General features: G+C 41.4%; 1 protein-coding gene across 2 annotated transcripts in view; it reads right to left on the reverse strand.

Annotated features, from left to right (window-relative positions):
• Nucleotides 1–14,068: 14,068 nt before the first annotated feature.
• The window catches only part of LONRF2 (LON peptidase N-terminal domain and ring finger 2), a 37,666-nt gene continuing 33,134 nt past the window's right edge, over nucleotides 14,069–18,600 (reverse strand). For both annotated transcript variants that reach the window (XM_032419421.1, XM_032419420.1), the window contains 2 exons: nucleotides 18,295–18,444; nucleotides 14,069–16,601 (listed from right to left, as the gene is read on the reverse strand). In XM_032419421.1, coding sequence (XP_032275312.1) covers nucleotides 16,407–16,601; nucleotides 18,295–18,444 — 345 coding nt within the window. In that variant the 3' untranslated portion in view covers nucleotides 14,069–16,406. The remainder of the gene's footprint in view (nucleotides 16,602–18,294; nucleotides 18,445–18,600) is intronic.

Below are 18,600 nucleotides of genomic sequence, written 5' to 3' on the forward strand. Positions count from 1 at the left end.
GTAGGAGGACCTCAACGGCGTGCATGTCTACAGTCCTCATTTACTCTTAGGGCTGTAGCCTAGGCTGATGGTAACCCATGTTCCCGACTTGGCACCTTGTGGGGTAAATAACTGGACCCATGGCTCCCACATGATTCCCCACCCTGATATGCCTAGTTTCTGGACTGATGACCCCTCAGGGACTAGGCTAACTGGCCGACACACAAGGCAGAGGCTTTTACCAACCAGGAGCGAGGAGTGACTTCCTCCAACAGACTGTGTTGGGATGTAAGCCGATTGACTAAGCCAGCAATGCCAAAGTCCGTTGGGGCTGCTCGCCTGAGTTACCTCCCTCCTCATTCTGTGAGCAACTGGTCCCATCACACAGATTCCAACTTCATCCAGACGATCTCTCTTTTAGAAAGTGTCTCTGGCAGAAGTCCAAGCGTTAGCCCCTAGTACACTATAGGGATCCATTGTTGACATGATGCTGAGCGCCCTCCTCATGGAAACCACGGCCCCCAAAAGGCTTAAAAAGTTGCTTCAAGGGGCATCTGGGTGGTTCAGTTGGTTAAGCATCTGACTCTTGGTTTCGGCTCAGGTCATGATCTCAGGGTTGTGAGATCGAACCCTGCATCGGGCCACTAGGCGTGGAGCCTGCTTAAGATTCTCCCTCTCCCTCTGCCCCTGCTCCTGCCCCCACTCACGTTCTCTCTCTGTCTTTCTAAAAATGAGAAAAAGTTACTTCGAGGGCAGATCTCTTTGCTGTCACTTGCCTTTCTGCCATTGCAATTTGTCCCCAGACCCAATGCGATATAAGAAACTCCTTCCATGGAGACCAGTAGCTCTTTGTTCAAAGTAAATTCCATCTCAATAAAAAGAGAAGAAAAGGACAAGGCGGAGAAGTCATCTCTCCCTGCTCCCCCTAGGACCTGAGGAATGTTCTCAACTCATCCAAGATGAAAAATCTCCTGGCCAGTGTGTCTGGGCCCTCGTGAGTGCTGATGCCTATCAACACAACACAAGCCTCCTTAAAACTACGTGGTCACACACTCAGGATGCTGCTGCCACTGCTCTCCTGGATGCAACAACAAATGATACCATGAAATTTCATATAACAAATTATGTAGAATAATTACATATGGAGCAAATATATAAGACTTATATACTAAAAGATTTATATAACCAAGAGATTAAAAAAGTGTTCATTGGTTTTTGTGCCTCTACAACCTTAGATGTAGGTTCTAAATTAACTTGAACATTTTGCTAAAATGCGCCAATGACAAAACATCCTAGACTTAATCAATACGGGGTGGGGGGAGGGCGGATTATAGTTTTTTATACCTGGGGATTCTGCTAAGTTTAGACACTGTAGCTCTTCTAATCTGAAAAAAAGTAACCAAATAGAAAACAGAAAAAAATGTAGGTATGCCTCACTGTAACTGTAGTTTTGTCTCAATTTCCTGTAGGGAGAGTACCAACTCCCCTAAAATACCCCATGTACAGACACTCTAACATAATGAATAATAAATTATAATTAACAAGTCTTTGTCACTTACAAATTAGATTGATAAAAATGAGACTCCGTGATTCCCCCACCCAACACCGTTAAAATAGTTTACCTGGCCCAAAGTAAGTAAATAAGGTCCTTCAAGAATAAATTTATTCTATAAAACCTAATTCACAAAGGGGTGATTATCCCAGTTGCTTCTCCATTTTTGCAGCCCAAATTTGCCTGTTCTTAAACCCAGGGAACATAAAGGTCCTTCATGGTAGATTTCTGCCATGTTGCTGCTGTGGTCCCATGCATTAGGGCCCAATACCCAATATCCAATAGTCTTAAAATTACTAATTCTATTCAATCAGTAACTGGTAAATATTTTGCTCTTAGAGGTTCGGCTAGTACACTCTGCTCAGTGCCTACTGCAACAGTCTCTCAGGCACACTTCGCCTTCACCTCAAAGGGACACACCTACCTTCTCCAGGCTCCCTGTGGGGTACCTCAGCAACTTCGCAGACAAGATCTTTGCTGCACCCATCCTCTCTGGGAGCACAGGCACGACATCACAATGATGCCATCCTTGCTCCAAGGAGACTCATCTGACACACTCACCAAGGACACACAAGTCCAACATCTTTCAGTACTTTTTGGGTTCTGATGACCACATGGTACTCATTTACAAGTTGTCCTTAATCTCACTGATGCTGCTACTTACAAATCAGCCCACTTACATGGGCTCCCTCAAAAAAACCTCTGAAATCTGACCAAATTAACATCAATAGGCACTGCCCTCAGAGACTCTTTCACTCAAAAGATCTGGGCAATCCCCTCTCAGGTCACTGATGTGGCTATAAGTGGCCCAAAGGCTTTAGATGCAAGAAACTGACCCTCTCGGCCTCATGCTGTGTACCGTTAAAACAACAAATGACTGGCCACGTACCAGACTCTCCCGAAAGCAGAGGCTCTCCCAGACACTGCGCTGTATCTCTGTATCCAGATGCCCCCGGGTCAAGAAAACAGCACCCCACAAGGTCCGCATGGGTACTGAGGCCTCCCTGGATATAGGATGGAGCCAAACTCGGGCTCTCTGACACAGTCCACCTACAGGAGGGGGTGGTCTCCCCTGTCCTCAGTCCCTTGCCAGATACTACTGTGCTAGAGGAGGTCACCCTCCCCAGACCCCTGGCTATCTGAGGAGCCCTTGGGATTAACTGAGTGAACAACAGTGAAAGTTCATAGACTATATGATTGGCATTGCCCACCTTCCTAGAAATGATGGAGAGCTCAGAGGAACATTGCAACTTTCTATCTCCTAGCCAGGATGTCCCTCTAATAAAGGATGGGAGCCCAAGGGTAGGCACATTTGGCCAAACTTTAAGGCAGTCCTCTTAGCACCGGATGCTCTCTGCTCAGCAAACAGCCCCATCGGCATACATATCACAACTGCTGCCACTGCCTAAGGGTTGTCCCTGTCAGGATAAAAATCTCTGGGAGTCTTGTCCCTCACAGATCTCTAAAACACAAATCAAACTCACACATGTATTAGGCCCACAACATAAGCCCTTGCCAGGACACTCCTTACTCCCGTGGAGGTTACAGGCATTATGAATAGTAACCAAGACACACATGTCACTTCTCAGAATATGCAATGCTAGGCTTTTGGAAAAGGTGTTCAACAGAACTTTCGTGTCTCTGGTAGGTCCCAGACAACGAGTTTAATTGAAAAATAATGATCTCCTCAAGTAACTCCTTTTCAAATTCGGGTCTAGCAAACAGACCCCTCGATGGCCCCAATCATGCCCCAGGCCTTAATGTCTCTTAATTCAGGGCCTCTTGGCTGGTTCACCCCTCATACAAACTTTAAAAAACTTCCCCCCGAAGTATCTGGCAAGGTGATGGGGTAGGTGGTTCCAATGTTCATCTCTCCCACAAAAACAACAAAAGCAACAAAGAAATAATTACACACCAATGGAAACAGCTCTGGGAAAGCCCTGGACTATAAAAAAGCAGCAGCAAAAACCCTGCAGAGCTCAAAACCAGAGAATGGCCACATGGAAAAGTGTAGGAAGCATTTTTACCCACACCACCCCGACCCTCAGTCCAGAGCGGCTCAGAGGGATTGCACCCCACAGGGAAAGGAGAGCAGGGGCCCCCAGCAGGGGACAGTCACAGCCTTCGCTACTGAGGACCCCAACAGTCTTCACCGACGCTGAGCCCAGCTGACGGAGCTGCTCACAGTCACGCAGGGTCTCCTTCTCGGGGCTGGAGCAGTCCCGGTGGTGAGAGCTGCCCCCAGGCTCCTAAGTCATGGCTTTGACCCACCAGCACAGGGTTGTGCTGCCGCAGCCCTGTGTCCCATCCCAGGGTTCTAGCCGGGGCTCTGAGCCACCATTACTAGGGCAGAGCCACCGCTGCTCTATGCCTCGTCCCCAGGCCATGGTCTGACCTGCCATCACAGGCCGAGCTGCCACTGCTGGGTCCCAAGTCACAGCCCCGCTGTGACCATCCTCTGTGTCCTAAGTCAGGGCGTTGATTCTCCATCACAGGGGCTGGGCTGTTGTTACTACTGCTCTGTGCCCTGCCTCCAGGTCCCAAGCCCAGGCGCTGACCTGCCATCCCCAGGCCACGCCACGACAGTTCTGTGTTCCCTCTCTGGTTCCTGAGTTTGGAGCTTTGATCCAGCATAACTGGGGCCAAGCTGCTGTTACTCTGCCCCCCGCCCCCTGGGGTCAGAGCTGGAACTTTGACACACTCTCCCCAGGATGTGCTGATGCTGTCCTCCGCCCCCCTGGGCCCAGGCCACTGCTGTACTCGGTCATCCTAGGGTCTGTGCCACTACTGCATACCGTGCTCCTGGGGCTCAAGTCATGCACAAGCCCCAGACCCAGGCCCTGGTTCCATGGGAGATCTGTAAATGCCAGTACCTCAGACGCGGGTGTCCCAGCTGCAGCAAGTGCATCTGTGCACGATGATGGTTCTGCATGCAACCCAGCCTTGGGCCACAGCTCCACTGAGGATCAGTGTACTGACTGGGTGCCAGGAGGGATGCTCTCAACTAGAACTTCCTTCCATGGGCAACAAAGGAGAACAGGAGAACCTCAGCAACCTTTACCACCAAGGACTGCAGTAGCCCTAGCCACCACTGCCACTGGCGAGCCCTCCACCAAAGATCCCCACAGCCTTTACTGACACCAACCTCATCTAACAGACCTGCATAGAGACTATGCCACTGTACTCTCCCCAGAACAAGAAATGCACCCTACTCAGCTAGTGCCCTCACAGCCCATGTTCAGCTAAAAAGCTTTCCCCATCAAAGCTAGTCTGAAAAGGTTGGAGGAGGTAAATTCTCCCTCAAATGCTCAGACATCAATATAAACCCACTAGAAACACAGGAAAAAAAGCAAGGATACATGACATGACAAAAAGAACACAATAACTTTCAGGCAACTGACCCCAAAGAATTGGAACTCTGTGAGTTACCTGAAAAAGAATTCAAAATAATTATTTTAAGGAAGCTCAGTGAAAATCAAGAAAACACAAATCAATGAACTCAGGAAACTAATGCATGAATAATATAAAAACTTCAACAAAAAATTAGAAATCATAAAAAAGAACCACATAAAAATTCTAGAGGTGACAGATACAATAAATTAAATGAAAAATGCAACAGAGAACTTCAATAGCAAGCTCAACTAGCTGAAGAAAGAATCTCTGAACTTAAAGACAGAGGATTGATATGATCCAATCAGAGGCCAAAAAAAAAAAAAAAGAGTGGAGGAAACCTATGTGCGTTATGGGACACCAGCAAGCAAAAAATGTTCATACTGGGGCACCTGGGTGGCTCAGTCAGTTGAGCATCTGCCTTTGGCTCGGATCATGATCCCGGGGTCCTAGGATCAAGCCCCACATCGGGCTCCCTGCTCAGCAGAGAGTCTGTTTCTCCCTCTCCCACTGCTCCTCCTCCCCCACCCCCCCCAGTTTATACTCTCTCTCTCACTCACTCTCTTTCAAATAAAATCTTTAAAAAAATGTTCATATTATGAACGTCACAGAAGGAGAAGAGACAAAGAGACAGAAAATCATATAAAGAAATAATGGAAGAAAACTTCCCAAACTGGGAGAGAGATAGGAATCATCCAGGCATATGAAGCTCAAAGGTCCTCAAACAGATTCAACTTGGAGAGATCTTCACTGAGACACATTATAAGGAAACTCTTAAAACTCAAACACAAAGATGGGACGCCTGGGTATTTCAGTCAGTTACGTATCTGAGTATTGATTTTGGCTCAGTTCATGATCTCAGGGTTGTGAGATTGAGCCCCACATCAGACTCCATGCTCAGCAAGGAGTTTCCTTGAGATTCTCTCTCCCAGGGTGCCTGGGTGGCTCAGTTGGTTAAGTATATGATTCATGATTTTGGCTCAGGTTATGATCTCATGGGTCCTGCGATCAAGCCCCACTTAGGGCTCCACACTCAGTGGGGAGTCTGCTTGAGATTCTCTCCCTTTGCCGACTTGTGTGTGAGCACTCTCTCTCTCTTTAAAATAAATAAATAAATCTTTAAAAAAAGATTCTCTCTCCCTCTCCCCCACATCTCTTGCTCTCTCTCCCTCCTTAAATAAATCAATAAATCAATAAACAAATCAAAGACAAAGAGAATTTTGAAAACAGCCAAAAAGAAAAAAGACTCATCACATACAGGGAAACCCCATAAGACTATCAGCAGATTTCTCTGTAGAAACCTTGCAGACCAGGAGAAAATGGGATGATATATTCGGAGTGCACTAAGAAAAAAACTGCCAACCAAGAATGCTTTGCCCAGCAAAGCTGTCTTTCAGAAAGGAAGGAGAAATAAAGACTTTCCCAGATACACAAAAACTGAGGGAATTCATCATCATTAGACCTGCCTTACAAGAAATGCTAAAGGAATTCTTCAAACTAAAATTAAAGGATGCTAATTAGTAATTGAAAACATGTAAAATATAAAATTCACTGGTAAAGATAAATATATAGTCAAATTCAAAATACTCTAATACTGCAATGATAGTGTGCAAATCATGAGAAAGACAACGGGAAAGATCAATGAAGAGTTGTTGTTTTTTTTTAAAGATAAAATTGACAACCCATTAGCCAGTCTAAGAAAAAAGTGAGATGATTCAAATACACAATAAACAAAAGAGGAGACATCACAAATGATACCACAAAAATACAAAGGATCTTATGAGACTACTGTGAGCATTTATGCCAACAAATGAGAGGACTTAGAAGAAATGGATAAATTCAAAGAAATACACAACTTACCAATACTGAATCATGAAGTAATAGAAAAGCTGAGCATGTCAATAACAAGCAAGGACACAAATGAATAATCAAAAATTCTTAAAAGGAAAAGACTAGAACCAGATGGCTTCACTTACAAATTCTATCAATCATTTAAATAATACCAATCCTTCTCAAACCATCTCAAAAAATGGAAGAAGAGAGAACATTTCCAAACTTACTTTACAAGGCCATTATTACTCTGATACAAAACCAGGTAAGGACACTATAAGAAAAGAAAATTACAGACCAATATATCTGATGAAGATAGATTCACAAAATCCTCAATTAAATACCAGTAAACCAAATTCAGGAGCACATGGAAAAGATTTACCCATGATTTACATGATTTTCATCAGGATCAAGAGGGATTTACCCCTGGGATGCAAGGAAGGTTCAACATATGCAAATCAGATACCCACAGAATGAAGGATCAAATGTATATGATCTTTCCAGTAATGCAGAAAAAGTATGTGACAAAATTCAACATCTTTTCCTGATAAAAACTCAACAAATTAGGTGTAAAATGAATGTTTCTCAACATCATAAAGGCTATGTATGACAAGCCCACAGCTTACATCACACTTAACAGTGAAAAGTTAAAAGCCTTTCCTCTAAGATCATGAGCAAAAGAAGGATGCCCACATTCACCACTTTTATTACAGACAGTACTGGAAATCCTAGCCACATCAACTGAGCAAGAAAAAGAAATAAAAGGCATTCAAACTGGACAGGAAAAAGTAAAATTATCTCTTATAAATAGAAAACCCCAAAGTTCCTACCAAAAAACTGTTAGAACTAATCAATGAATTCAGTAAGGTCCCAGGATACAAAATCAATTGCATTTCTATACACTAACAAAAAACTATGAGAAAGAGAAATTAAGAAAACAATCCCATTTATAATTACATCAAAAAAACTATAAAATACATAGAAATAAGTTTATCCCAGGAGACACATGACCTGTACATTGAAAAATGTGAGACACTGATGAAAGAAATTGAAGACACAAATAAATGGAAAGGTATCTTATGTTCTTAGATTGGAAGAATTGATATTGTTACAGTGTGCATACTACCCAAAGTGATCTACAGATTCAGTGTGGTCCCTATCAAAATTCCAATGGTATTTTTCACAGAAATAGAAAAAAAATCCCCAAAATTCATATGGAAGCAAAAAAGACCCCAATAGCCAAAGCAATCTTGAGAAAGATGAATAAAGTTGACAGTATCATATTTCTGATTTCAAACTACATTACAAAGTTACAGTAATTAAAATAGTGTCATACAGGCATAAAAAGTCACATAGACCAGTAGAACAGAACAGACAGCACCGAAATAAACCCATGTAGATATGGTCAAGTAAACTTGACAAGGGTTCCAAGAAAACAAACACAATGGGAAAAAGATAGCCTCTTCAATAAATGGTGTTGGGAAAACTGGATATCCACAAAAGAATGAAACTGGACAGCTATCTTATACCTATGAAAATTAACTCAAAATGAATTAAAGACTTAAATGTAAGACCTGAAAACATAAAACGTCTAGAAGAAAATGAAGAGAAGAAACTCTTTGACATTGGTATTAGCAATGATTTCTTTTTGGATAAGATGTCCAAAGCAAAGGCAAGGAAAGCTAAAATAAACAAGTAGGACCACATCAAACTAAAGTGCTTCTGTACAGCAAAGAAAATAATTAATAAATTGAAAAGACAGCCTATAGAATGGAGAAAAATATTTGTAAACCATATAGGAAATGAAATGAACTCACATAAGGAATGAAATTTGTATTTTGAAGAAGTATCTGCACTCCCATGTTCACTGCAACTTATTCACAGTAACCAAGATATGGAAACAACCTAAATGTGTTTCAGTGGGTGATTGGATAAAGAAAATCTGATACACACACACACACACACACACACACAGGAGTATTATTCTGCCTTGAAAAGAAGGAAATCGTGTCATTTGTGACGACAGGGATGAATTATGCTAAGTGAAATAAGCCAGACACAGAAAGACAAATACTGTATGGTATCACTATATACGGAAACTTAAAAAAAAAAAAAGCTGATTTGATAGAAATAAGGAATAGAATGGTGATTGCTAGGGGCTGGGGAGAATGGGAAATGGGAGGATGTAGGTCAAAGGGTTCAAACTTTCAATTATAAAAGTTCTGAGGATTTAATGTATAGCACAGGGACTAGAGTTAATTATATAGTATTGTGTTCTTGAAAGCAGCTGAGAGTACATCTTAAGCATTCTCATCACACACACTATGTGAAGTGACAGATGTGTTAATTATCTCAATGTACATGTATATCAAATCATCATGCTGTACACTCAGAATGTATGTAATTATATTTATCCATTTTTAATAAAGCTGGAAAAAATTTTTCTAATTGCACTTTCCTGTATTTAAAGGGGGTAGGTGTTCAGATGGCTAACAGACACATGAAAAGATGCTCAAGATCACTCATCTCAGAGAAATACAAATCAAAAACCACAATGAGATACCATCTCAACCTGCCAGGATGGCTAAAATTAACAACACAAGAAACAATAAGTGTTGGTGAGGATGCAGAGAAAGGGAACCCTCTTGCACTGTTGGTGGGAATGCAAACTGGTGCAGCCACTCTGGAGAACAGTATGGAGGTTCCTCAAAATGTTAAAAATAGAGCTACCTTACAATCCAGCAATTGCACTACCAGGATTTACCCAAAGGATACAAAAATACAGATTCAAAGGGGTACATGCACCGCAATGTTTATAGCAGCATTATCTACAATAGCCAAACTATGGAGAGAGCCCAAATGGCCATCGACTGATGAATGGATGAAAAAGATGTGGGATATATATATATATATATATATATATATATATATATATACACACATACACACACACACACACACACACACACACACACACACACAGGAATATTATTCAGCCATCAAAAAGAATGAAATCTTGTCATTTGCAATGACATGGATGGAGCTAGAGTGAATTATGTTAAGTGAAATAAGTCACTCAGAGAAAAACAAATACCATATGATTTCACTCATATGTGGAATTTAAGAAAGAAAACAGATGAATATATGGGAAGGGGGAAAAGAAAAGAGGAGAGAGGGAAACAAGCCATAAGAAACTCTTAACAACAAAGAACAAACTGAGGGTTGATGGAGGGAGGTGGGTAGGGGATAGGCTAGATGGGTGATGGGTACTAAGGAGGGCACTTGTGATGAGCACTGGGTATTGTACATAAGTGATAAATCATTGGATTCTACTCCAGAAACCAATACTGCACTGCATGTTAACTACCTAAAATTTAAATTAAAAAAATAAAGGGGGATATGTGTTGCTTTCATGTATATTAAAAACTCATTATATGTTAGTCCCTTTAACAAGGTTTCCCCCTGTCTTTATACATTTTTCTATTTTGCCCCCATCCCACAAGGGCTAAAGGCCAGATTGAGGGCACATACTTTCTTGGGACCCATTAATCACAGACATTCCCACAGGCCAGGCAGCTGCTCAACTGATAAGGGACCCAAGTGAACCTAAACCAAAAATCAAAAACAAAAACTGCCAGGTGTAGCTGCCCACTGTTCCACTGACTGTTGGTCTTATTACTGCTGGTCTGGTTGCTTTCACTGGTTTGCAAACACCTCAAGTAAATCACTGTTTCAAGCAAACATAGCAAACATTGAGACCCACATCAACCTGAGTGGGTACCCACTTAAAATGAATACCTCATGTCCCACTCCCTAGACAACATCACTCTGGCCCAGAAGCTCATTGCTCAGATGACATCTCCCAGACCACGAGCTTGCAACTGGAGACAACTCTATTTTGGACACTAGAATTTATGCCCATAGACTGCCTTTGTTAAGTCACGAATTGGACACAGGACATTTTTACTTCTCTTCCTTAAATATTAGGGATTCTATTATGTTTCTGAGCTTGCTGCCTGTTTAGCACATTACCCTGGTATATTCCTTGCTCTCTGCCAAAACACATACCCCTACACTCCGATGCCTGAAGTGAAATCTGATGGAGGTTACTATCTGTAAAGTATTCCAAAAATGAATGGTGATTATTACTTTCCCCAGGAAGCACCTGCCTTCTCAGTCAACCCAAGTCTCTGGGAGAGCACCACTCACTCACTCTCCTTCTCCTACTGCCCTCTCCAGCTTTCCACCAGAACCTCCTACCCCATGTCTCTAGTCATAACACTCCTTTCCCTTGGTTACACACACTTACTGCTTAATCGTTAATGTATTTATTAAATTATCATACACTCCAATAGCATAACTGCTGGACCTGCCATCTTGACTCGAGAAATAGATCAAGATATTATTATCACACTCATACTTTTCATACACTTTACAACTCTGCTAAGACATTGTTGAAGACCACCCACCCCCAAGACTCCAGATCTATGATCTTGGCTAATACACATAAATGGGAACCATAGTTATGGGCCGGCCTCAGGGACTCCTTACACCTCTGCCTGTGCTGCTCCTTTCTACTCTTATAATATAACACTTTGGAGGACATTAGGGGAAGGAAGGGAAAACTGAAGGGGGGGAAATCGGAGGGGGAGACGAACCATGAGAGACTACGGACTCCAAGAAACAATCTGAGGGTTTCAGAGGGTAGGGGGTGGGGGGATGGGTTAGACCAGTGATGGGTATTAAGGAGGGCACCTGTTGCAATGAGCACTGGGTGTTATATGCAAACAATGAATCGTGGAACACTACATCAAAAATTAATAAAGTGCTGTATGGTGACTAACATAACAGTAAAAAAAAAAAAACTTTTGGTGCTGTTCAAGGTAACGTATGCCTTACTCTTTAATGTCTCCATTATTATCACTCCAAAGTTTCCTTAATGTAATGTCAAAACATCAGAGGACAATCATATTAATCATGTGTTAAAAAAGACTTTATGATATTTTGACATCTTGGGGGTCTCACTGGTTGGTGAGACTGCCCGCCCTGGGCTGGTCAGTCAGAGGCAGCAAAGGGCCCATGAGGAAGCATAACTTTCACATGAGAACCAACCAATCCAGAGCCCACACTCTGAGCCACCTCCTTTGTCTGGCTCTTAACAGTCCACGAGAAAAGGAGTCCTCGGCCTTACTCACCCAGGGCTCAATACCAGACAAGAAGATCCCACCCGTATAGCCCAAAACCCACCACCACCCAAACTAGACAATCCCAAGCTGTTTCCCCTGCCCTGCCTGGTGTTTCCCACAGAAACACAATAAAGGCTCCCCCCCACACTCCTGCTTCTGCCTTCTGGCTCTGGTGCTTCCCCATGTGGCCCTGAGTGCATGCCTCTCATTTCTAGTGGAAATATGAGTAACAATAAATTATTCTTTCAGTGGCATGGACCTCTCTGCATTGTCACCCAGCCACTTAGAAATTAAGTCTTGGGCACAAATCAGAGCTATGTCCCCAACTAGTCTATCTGCAGTGGTGGCAAACGAATTTCTTCAATAGTTTATGCTACTGCAATATTCTAATACTCAATATGCTAATATTCACCTAAAAGCAGATCCACTACTAAAAGCTACTTGACAGGATTCAGCAGACTTGGTATGGCCGTTGAGAGGCCAAAGTTAAGGTGAAGTTAAGGGGAGGAGTTGCAAAGGTGGAAATACCTCCTATGGGTCAGAAAGCAATGGCTCAGAATGAAGTATTAGCCCCATTTGGGACGAGGTGATACTGGGCAACAATCAGTGTTCAATTTTTTCCATATGGCTGGCACAGCTCACCCTACTCATTCAGATCTAGCCTCCCTGGCTTTTTAGTTTCCATGAGTCACAGAATCAGAACAGGGTCTTCTCATAGGGGCAGAGCTACAGAGAAAGAGCTTCCTTCTGCAAGCTGCCACTGCTATCCATGTTGAGAATGGGAGATGGGGACCTTTCTACCCTATTCCATGGGGGTATTTAGGAAAAATAAAGCCTTATGCCTTAAACAAACAAAACTCACCCACATTTATTTTCCCTCCTAATGCTCCATCTTTCTTCTTCGTTATCTGTCACATTATTTGATAGATAGCATCTAAATTTTAAAGAGTGGTACCTATCAAAATAATTTAACATAAAAGGGGAAAGGAAGAAGAAACAGATGAGTACTTTTTAAAAGCAATTTAAAAATCATAATGACTTCTATGTAATACAGCTAGTCCAGGCAATGGAGTATCTTTGTGATTATAACAACTACCAATTTTCAAATAATTTTATGACAAAATGATGCTATCATAGTTCATGGTAATTCTACCATCTATAATTTTGTTCTTTGATGATTCAAAAGTCCTGTAGTAAGACTTGATATATGTTAACAGTTGAGATACAACTTACTAAACAGTTTTGGTGCTTTTTGGTTTGGGAGATGGGGGGGTGATGCTTAAGAGAAGAAAGGACATCTTTGTGGTTATAAAAATGGGATAACACTCCAAAAGTTGGCACATGAATTGGTTATGAACCACTTATGTGGTTGCATGGAAAAATCTTAAAATTTTACATTTTTTTTAAAATTTGGAACTTTAAAAAGTATTCTAACTTTCAATTTTGAAGATGAGGACTCATAGGGAATGTGATATCCTAAAAATCTCATGAGCTTTCAGAACACTGCCCATCAGGGTATCAGTTGTATTTCAGAGATGTAGGCAGGGATGGAATTATGAGTCAAGCCACTTAGGAGAGTGAGATGGAAAAACGCCTAACAGAGTGCACAGAATGTACTTCAAGTACTATACTTAAAGAAGAAAATTACTACCCCCCACACTGTTATTATTACTCTAAGTAGATTCTGTTTTTATTCTGATGTAACTAGACCATTAGCGTTGGAACATTTTCAGTAAAATTAAACTTGAATGTTCTGACTCTAAATGAGACCTTATTTTCCGAGAAATATTAGAAATGACATCTCCATGATAGAAAAGAGGTATGTGGGGGTGGAGCTGTTCCACTGCTTTAGCTAAATTTCTAGCAAATTTGTAGCAAACCGGAGTTTAGGTTTCCTTAAGTTTGTAAAAGGAAGCTTCCTTCATAATATGACTTGAGATATTATTTCCCTGGTCCAACTTCCTGATAAAGAATGTCATCTAAGGGGCTCCTGTGTGGCTCAGTCAGTGAAGCATCTGCCTTCAGTTCAGGTGATGATCCTGGGGTCCTGGGATCAAGTCCCATGTTGGGCTCTCTGCTAAGTGGGGAGTCTGCTTCTCCCTCTCCCTCCCTGCCCCCCACCCTGCTTGTGCTCTCTCGAGCGTGTGCTCACTTTTTCTCTAATAAACAAATAAGATCTTAAAAGAAAAAAAAAAAAAAGAATATCATCTAAGTGCTCAGGAAGTGCCCATCTGATCCTGCTCTGCTCTAGGCAGAGGTGAGATGCTGGACAGAGCCTGAAGTGGTCACAGTCCATTCCCTTGGGTGTCAAAAGATAAAGACAACAGAAACTTTTGCTGTTCTATCTACATCACTACTGCCAAACAGGCTTTTACACAAGAACACTTGGAACGAGCTGACAACTCAGAAAAAGGCAGACAGAATCAGGAAAAGATAAGTTAGTGGTTCTGGTCAGAGATCCGTTCCAGTAATGACATTTCAGGAGTAAGGCTGAGAAAGCAACAACATCTGATGTACAGGACAAGCCCTGGTACTCTGGGCACAGGGACTTAACTTCAGGAAGGCTCCTGGGGAAACTGTGATCACACTGTGGTTATTTTACATACTCTCAGATGGAAACAGCAATGATATGGTTTTAAGGTAGGAAAAATTCTCCAAAAGAGAAAGAAAGAGAATGGTCAGTGCATACCCATTTCCATGAACCATTCCCGAGAAAGGTCCTCTGGCATACTAGACAGAGTTTTGTTTTCTTTTAGATGATCAGGTTAAGATACAATGCCTAAGAAGGTTGGATACTATCATTAACACATGAATCAATAAAATATTTTAGAAATCATTTGGCGAAACTGCCTTTAAACCATGTTCAAGATGAGATTTGAGATTTGCAGGAAGTGAGGCACTAGAAACATCTGATTGGAAATACTTTCACATTTTCACTTTATGACTAAGTTATATAAGAATAGTATTTTCTCACTCCCATAATGAAACTGAGCTTTAGCTATTGAAAACTTCTACAATTAAAATGAAACACAATTATAAAGTCTTTCTAATAAAATGCTTGATGGATTGATAAACAACCAACTTTTGACATTATGAAATATATTTGTTAAAACTCAAATGTCATACACCTTGAATGAATAAAGCAAAACTTAGAGCTGTGATTTATTCCCTGGCCTGGTTCTTATCATCTTTCCATTCTATCTACAGCATAGACCAAGAAGCCAACTCAATGCACCAGCTGGTTAGGCCAGTGAGAACAATTCAGTATCTCAGGTTCAAATGGTTATTCCAATTAATACTAGCAACATGCATCCGAGGCTGAAGTTGTCATGTATTGTTCTTTAATAGATAACACCAGGTCTGATCACTTCTAAAACCTCTTTTCAAAAGACACAAAGAAAGGTTTTAGGTTGAACATGGAGGAAAAACTTGCTGACTATTTACATCCCATCCCCACCTCCTCCTTCTTGCATATTGTCCTGGTATGTTTTCCTGGAATAGATAGATGCCCATTCCATAGCATGTCTTCATATATGAGTGGATGGATGGTGAACTCAAATTACTGATGGGCCTAATTTCCAATGCAAATCCTAGTAGCAAGAGGACAATTTCCTAAATGCTTAGTACCCACCAAATAATGAGACAGGATTATGTTTTCAAGGAGTTTTTTGCACTAGTTTGGTTGTATGTTGACATCCCAATGCATGTAGAGTTTTAGCTAACTTTTGCTCACTCTTTCTTGAGTGTGTAGGAATATATATCCTCAAGTCACCTATACTGGTCTCAGATTTTTCTATATCCAGGGTACACCTTTGTATATTCTGACGTTCATTTGATTACAACATGCAATGTACAATATCTGAACTACCACAGGACACAAAACACAGTTCTATCCGGCAGCTACAGCTTCTTGGGTGATGACTAATTTGGGCTCCTGCGCTGGACCACAGTTTGATTCCTCAACTTCACAGACAACTTTACAGTGACACACAAAGCCTAAGCACATTTTCAGTTAGCCTGTGCTCTGAGAAATCTGCTTCCAGATAAAAATGTGGTTTCCCCCTTTCTGTCTAGCCACCAAAGCATGCTGTTTCCATCTGGTGCAGGAAGACACTTTACTGGGGAGAGGGTCCTTCTTTCTTGCAAAACCTAAACCACTCGTCAACTATCTGTGGTGTTCCCTGCTGTCACTGAACTACACCCTAGAGCCTCTGCTTCAGAGAGATTCTCTTAGGTTCTTTTCCAACCATGGGCTCCATTCAAACTTCAGGCTAATCTTGCAGAGAGTCAGGTTCCGCGAGGCACAGACTTTTAACATTTGAATAGGAGTCAGTGTTTGCTAAGTGTTCCATTTTGTAACCCTATCAATGAGCGTTTTACAAAGCATGATGAATGGGATGATACTCTCCATGCCTAGCACTCCTCACAAAAGTACAAGGGCTTCCAGAAACCTTGACAGAGAGAGAAAATTAATTATTTCTCTCCCTGCTATTAACCAGCTCCTGCCGACTATTCATCTTACGCGTGATGATGACTAATATTCGCCGAATGGCAAGCAGACGCTCTTTAAGGGAGATCATGCCAAGAATAGCCAGCTGAGCCTTGCGTTCCAATGGCAACACCGCCAGGATCCACCAGGACCACGCGGGGCCACTAGGGTTACTCTGCAAAAGAAATGAAAGCAAATCAAAATTATCACCTAAAATACAAGCTCTTCCCCCGATACTGTCCTTCTGTTGCACCAACAAGGCAGAAGTGAGAATTAAATGTTACCTTCTATTTTAGGTCTACTTCCCATCCATTCAGCCCTTGACATACAAAGTTTGCTTTCCTACTACACATTTAAATGTGGAAGAACTCACAAAACAAAGAGCTTGCAAAGAGAAGCATCTTCCACAGGGAAATTTCATGAATTACTTGTTTCTGTTCTCTCAAAGCTTTAGTTGGGAGTATATAGCTATCGGATGAAAGGACCATAATTTTTACCTCTATTTCCAGTGTTCTGTGTTATTGTTTTTTAGTTTTAAATATACCATAAAAACTCAATATTAGGAAGGCTAAAATTATGTGTACAAGTTTGAGTATTATAATAAAGCTTTTAATAGCTATGTGATGAATGTGCACACATAGATGAAACATCTATATATGAATTATTGTTAATTATATATATGGGAATCACCATGAATTAACTGTATAAGAATTATTATGCTAACTGATAGCCTTTATTTCACATACCCAAACACACACTTCTGGATTGAGCTCTAAGCAAAGCTGGTCATAAAGTTGTTCTCGGTATTCCTGGCATTAAGAACCAAGACAACCAGGCTTCCCAGCTTCCTGTCCTGGATTCTCCTCCAATCCCACCCCAAAGGTATACAGAATCCCACCTGGGAACTAGAGAGGGTAGACTCTGGTGTCAACTTAGTTTAGGATGAGGAAGATTCTACTGAAAGATCGGGAGGATTACATTTGAGACAATTTTTGGCTTACAGGATGGTCTTGAGTTTGGAAAAGACATGGGGGGGGGGGGACGGGTGGAAGTCAGAAATCCTCAAGAGATAGGAAAAGAACATAAAAATGAATGGGAAAAGTACAAAGGACATTTCATCTTCCCCCAAACTTTCTGAGAGCTGGTCCTCCAGCCCCACTCTCTCCACAAGAAAGATGAGCATGTACAGTAGAAGGAACTACATACTCTCAGCCACAAGCCTAAACCATCCCTGCCTGGCTCTGTCACTCAGAGGAGGAGGAGAGGATTCATTTGCACTTAGAACTGCTTCACAGCCTGAAGCCAGGCATTGCTTGAAAAGCCAGCTTCACGGAAAGCACGCTTGCAGAGCACCAGAGAAAGCTGGGCTGGATAGAAGGCAGGAAGGCTTCTAATTTAACGAGAGTTTGATTTTCTCTTCATTTATTCAACACCTGTTTATTAGGTGCAAGGCAATATTATGTGCAAAACACGGAGTGTTCATGCCAATATACAGGATTATTACTCTCTAAATTGTAAGATTTAAACAAATGATTTAAATAGTTGGAGAAGAAATAAAACAGTTGGTTTAAATAGTTGGAGAGAAATAAAAGTACTAAAGCTGATAGCCAATCAGAATAAATTCTTTTTTGATAGAAAAGAAATTACCTTTATGCAGTACTAATCAGAAAGCATTGACTGTTTTGCTCCAAAAGGCACATGTTACTATATTAGGTGCTTCTTTGTGCTGTTGATAAATGAATTGGTTCGTAAGTGATCACGATGGAGTATATTGCATAATACTGCCTAATTTTCCTTCAGAATAATATGTCTTAGCACATTATATAGCAGCAGATAATAGCATTATAAAAGAAATAAGGAGACTATACCTGAGGCTCAGATTCCCTGTCTGGCATTAACCCAAAATGGCTTAAAATTTGTTCCTTCATGTGATCCTGAAGTGAAGTAAACCAGGAAACCGACTGTTGATAAACTGAATCATGAAGACTGGTAAGTTCTTCATATGCTGGACCTTCCACCTGATCAAGGAAAAAGGGACCACCATTTCAACAACTCATTATTACACATGAAATGCAGCGACATCTGCCGCATTTGCTAAGTGGATTCGTGGCATTTATTTCTTAGATAATTGATTCGTGTTTTATAAACCTATTATGTGCTCAACATACAAATCT

This window comes from Phoca vitulina, unplaced genomic scaffold (assembly GCF_004348235.1).
Source record: "Phoca vitulina isolate PV1807 unplaced genomic scaffold, GSC_HSeal_1.0 scaffold22, whole genome shotgun sequence".
Classification (NCBI taxonomy): Eukaryota; Metazoa; Chordata; class Mammalia; order Carnivora; family Phocidae; genus Phoca; species Phoca vitulina.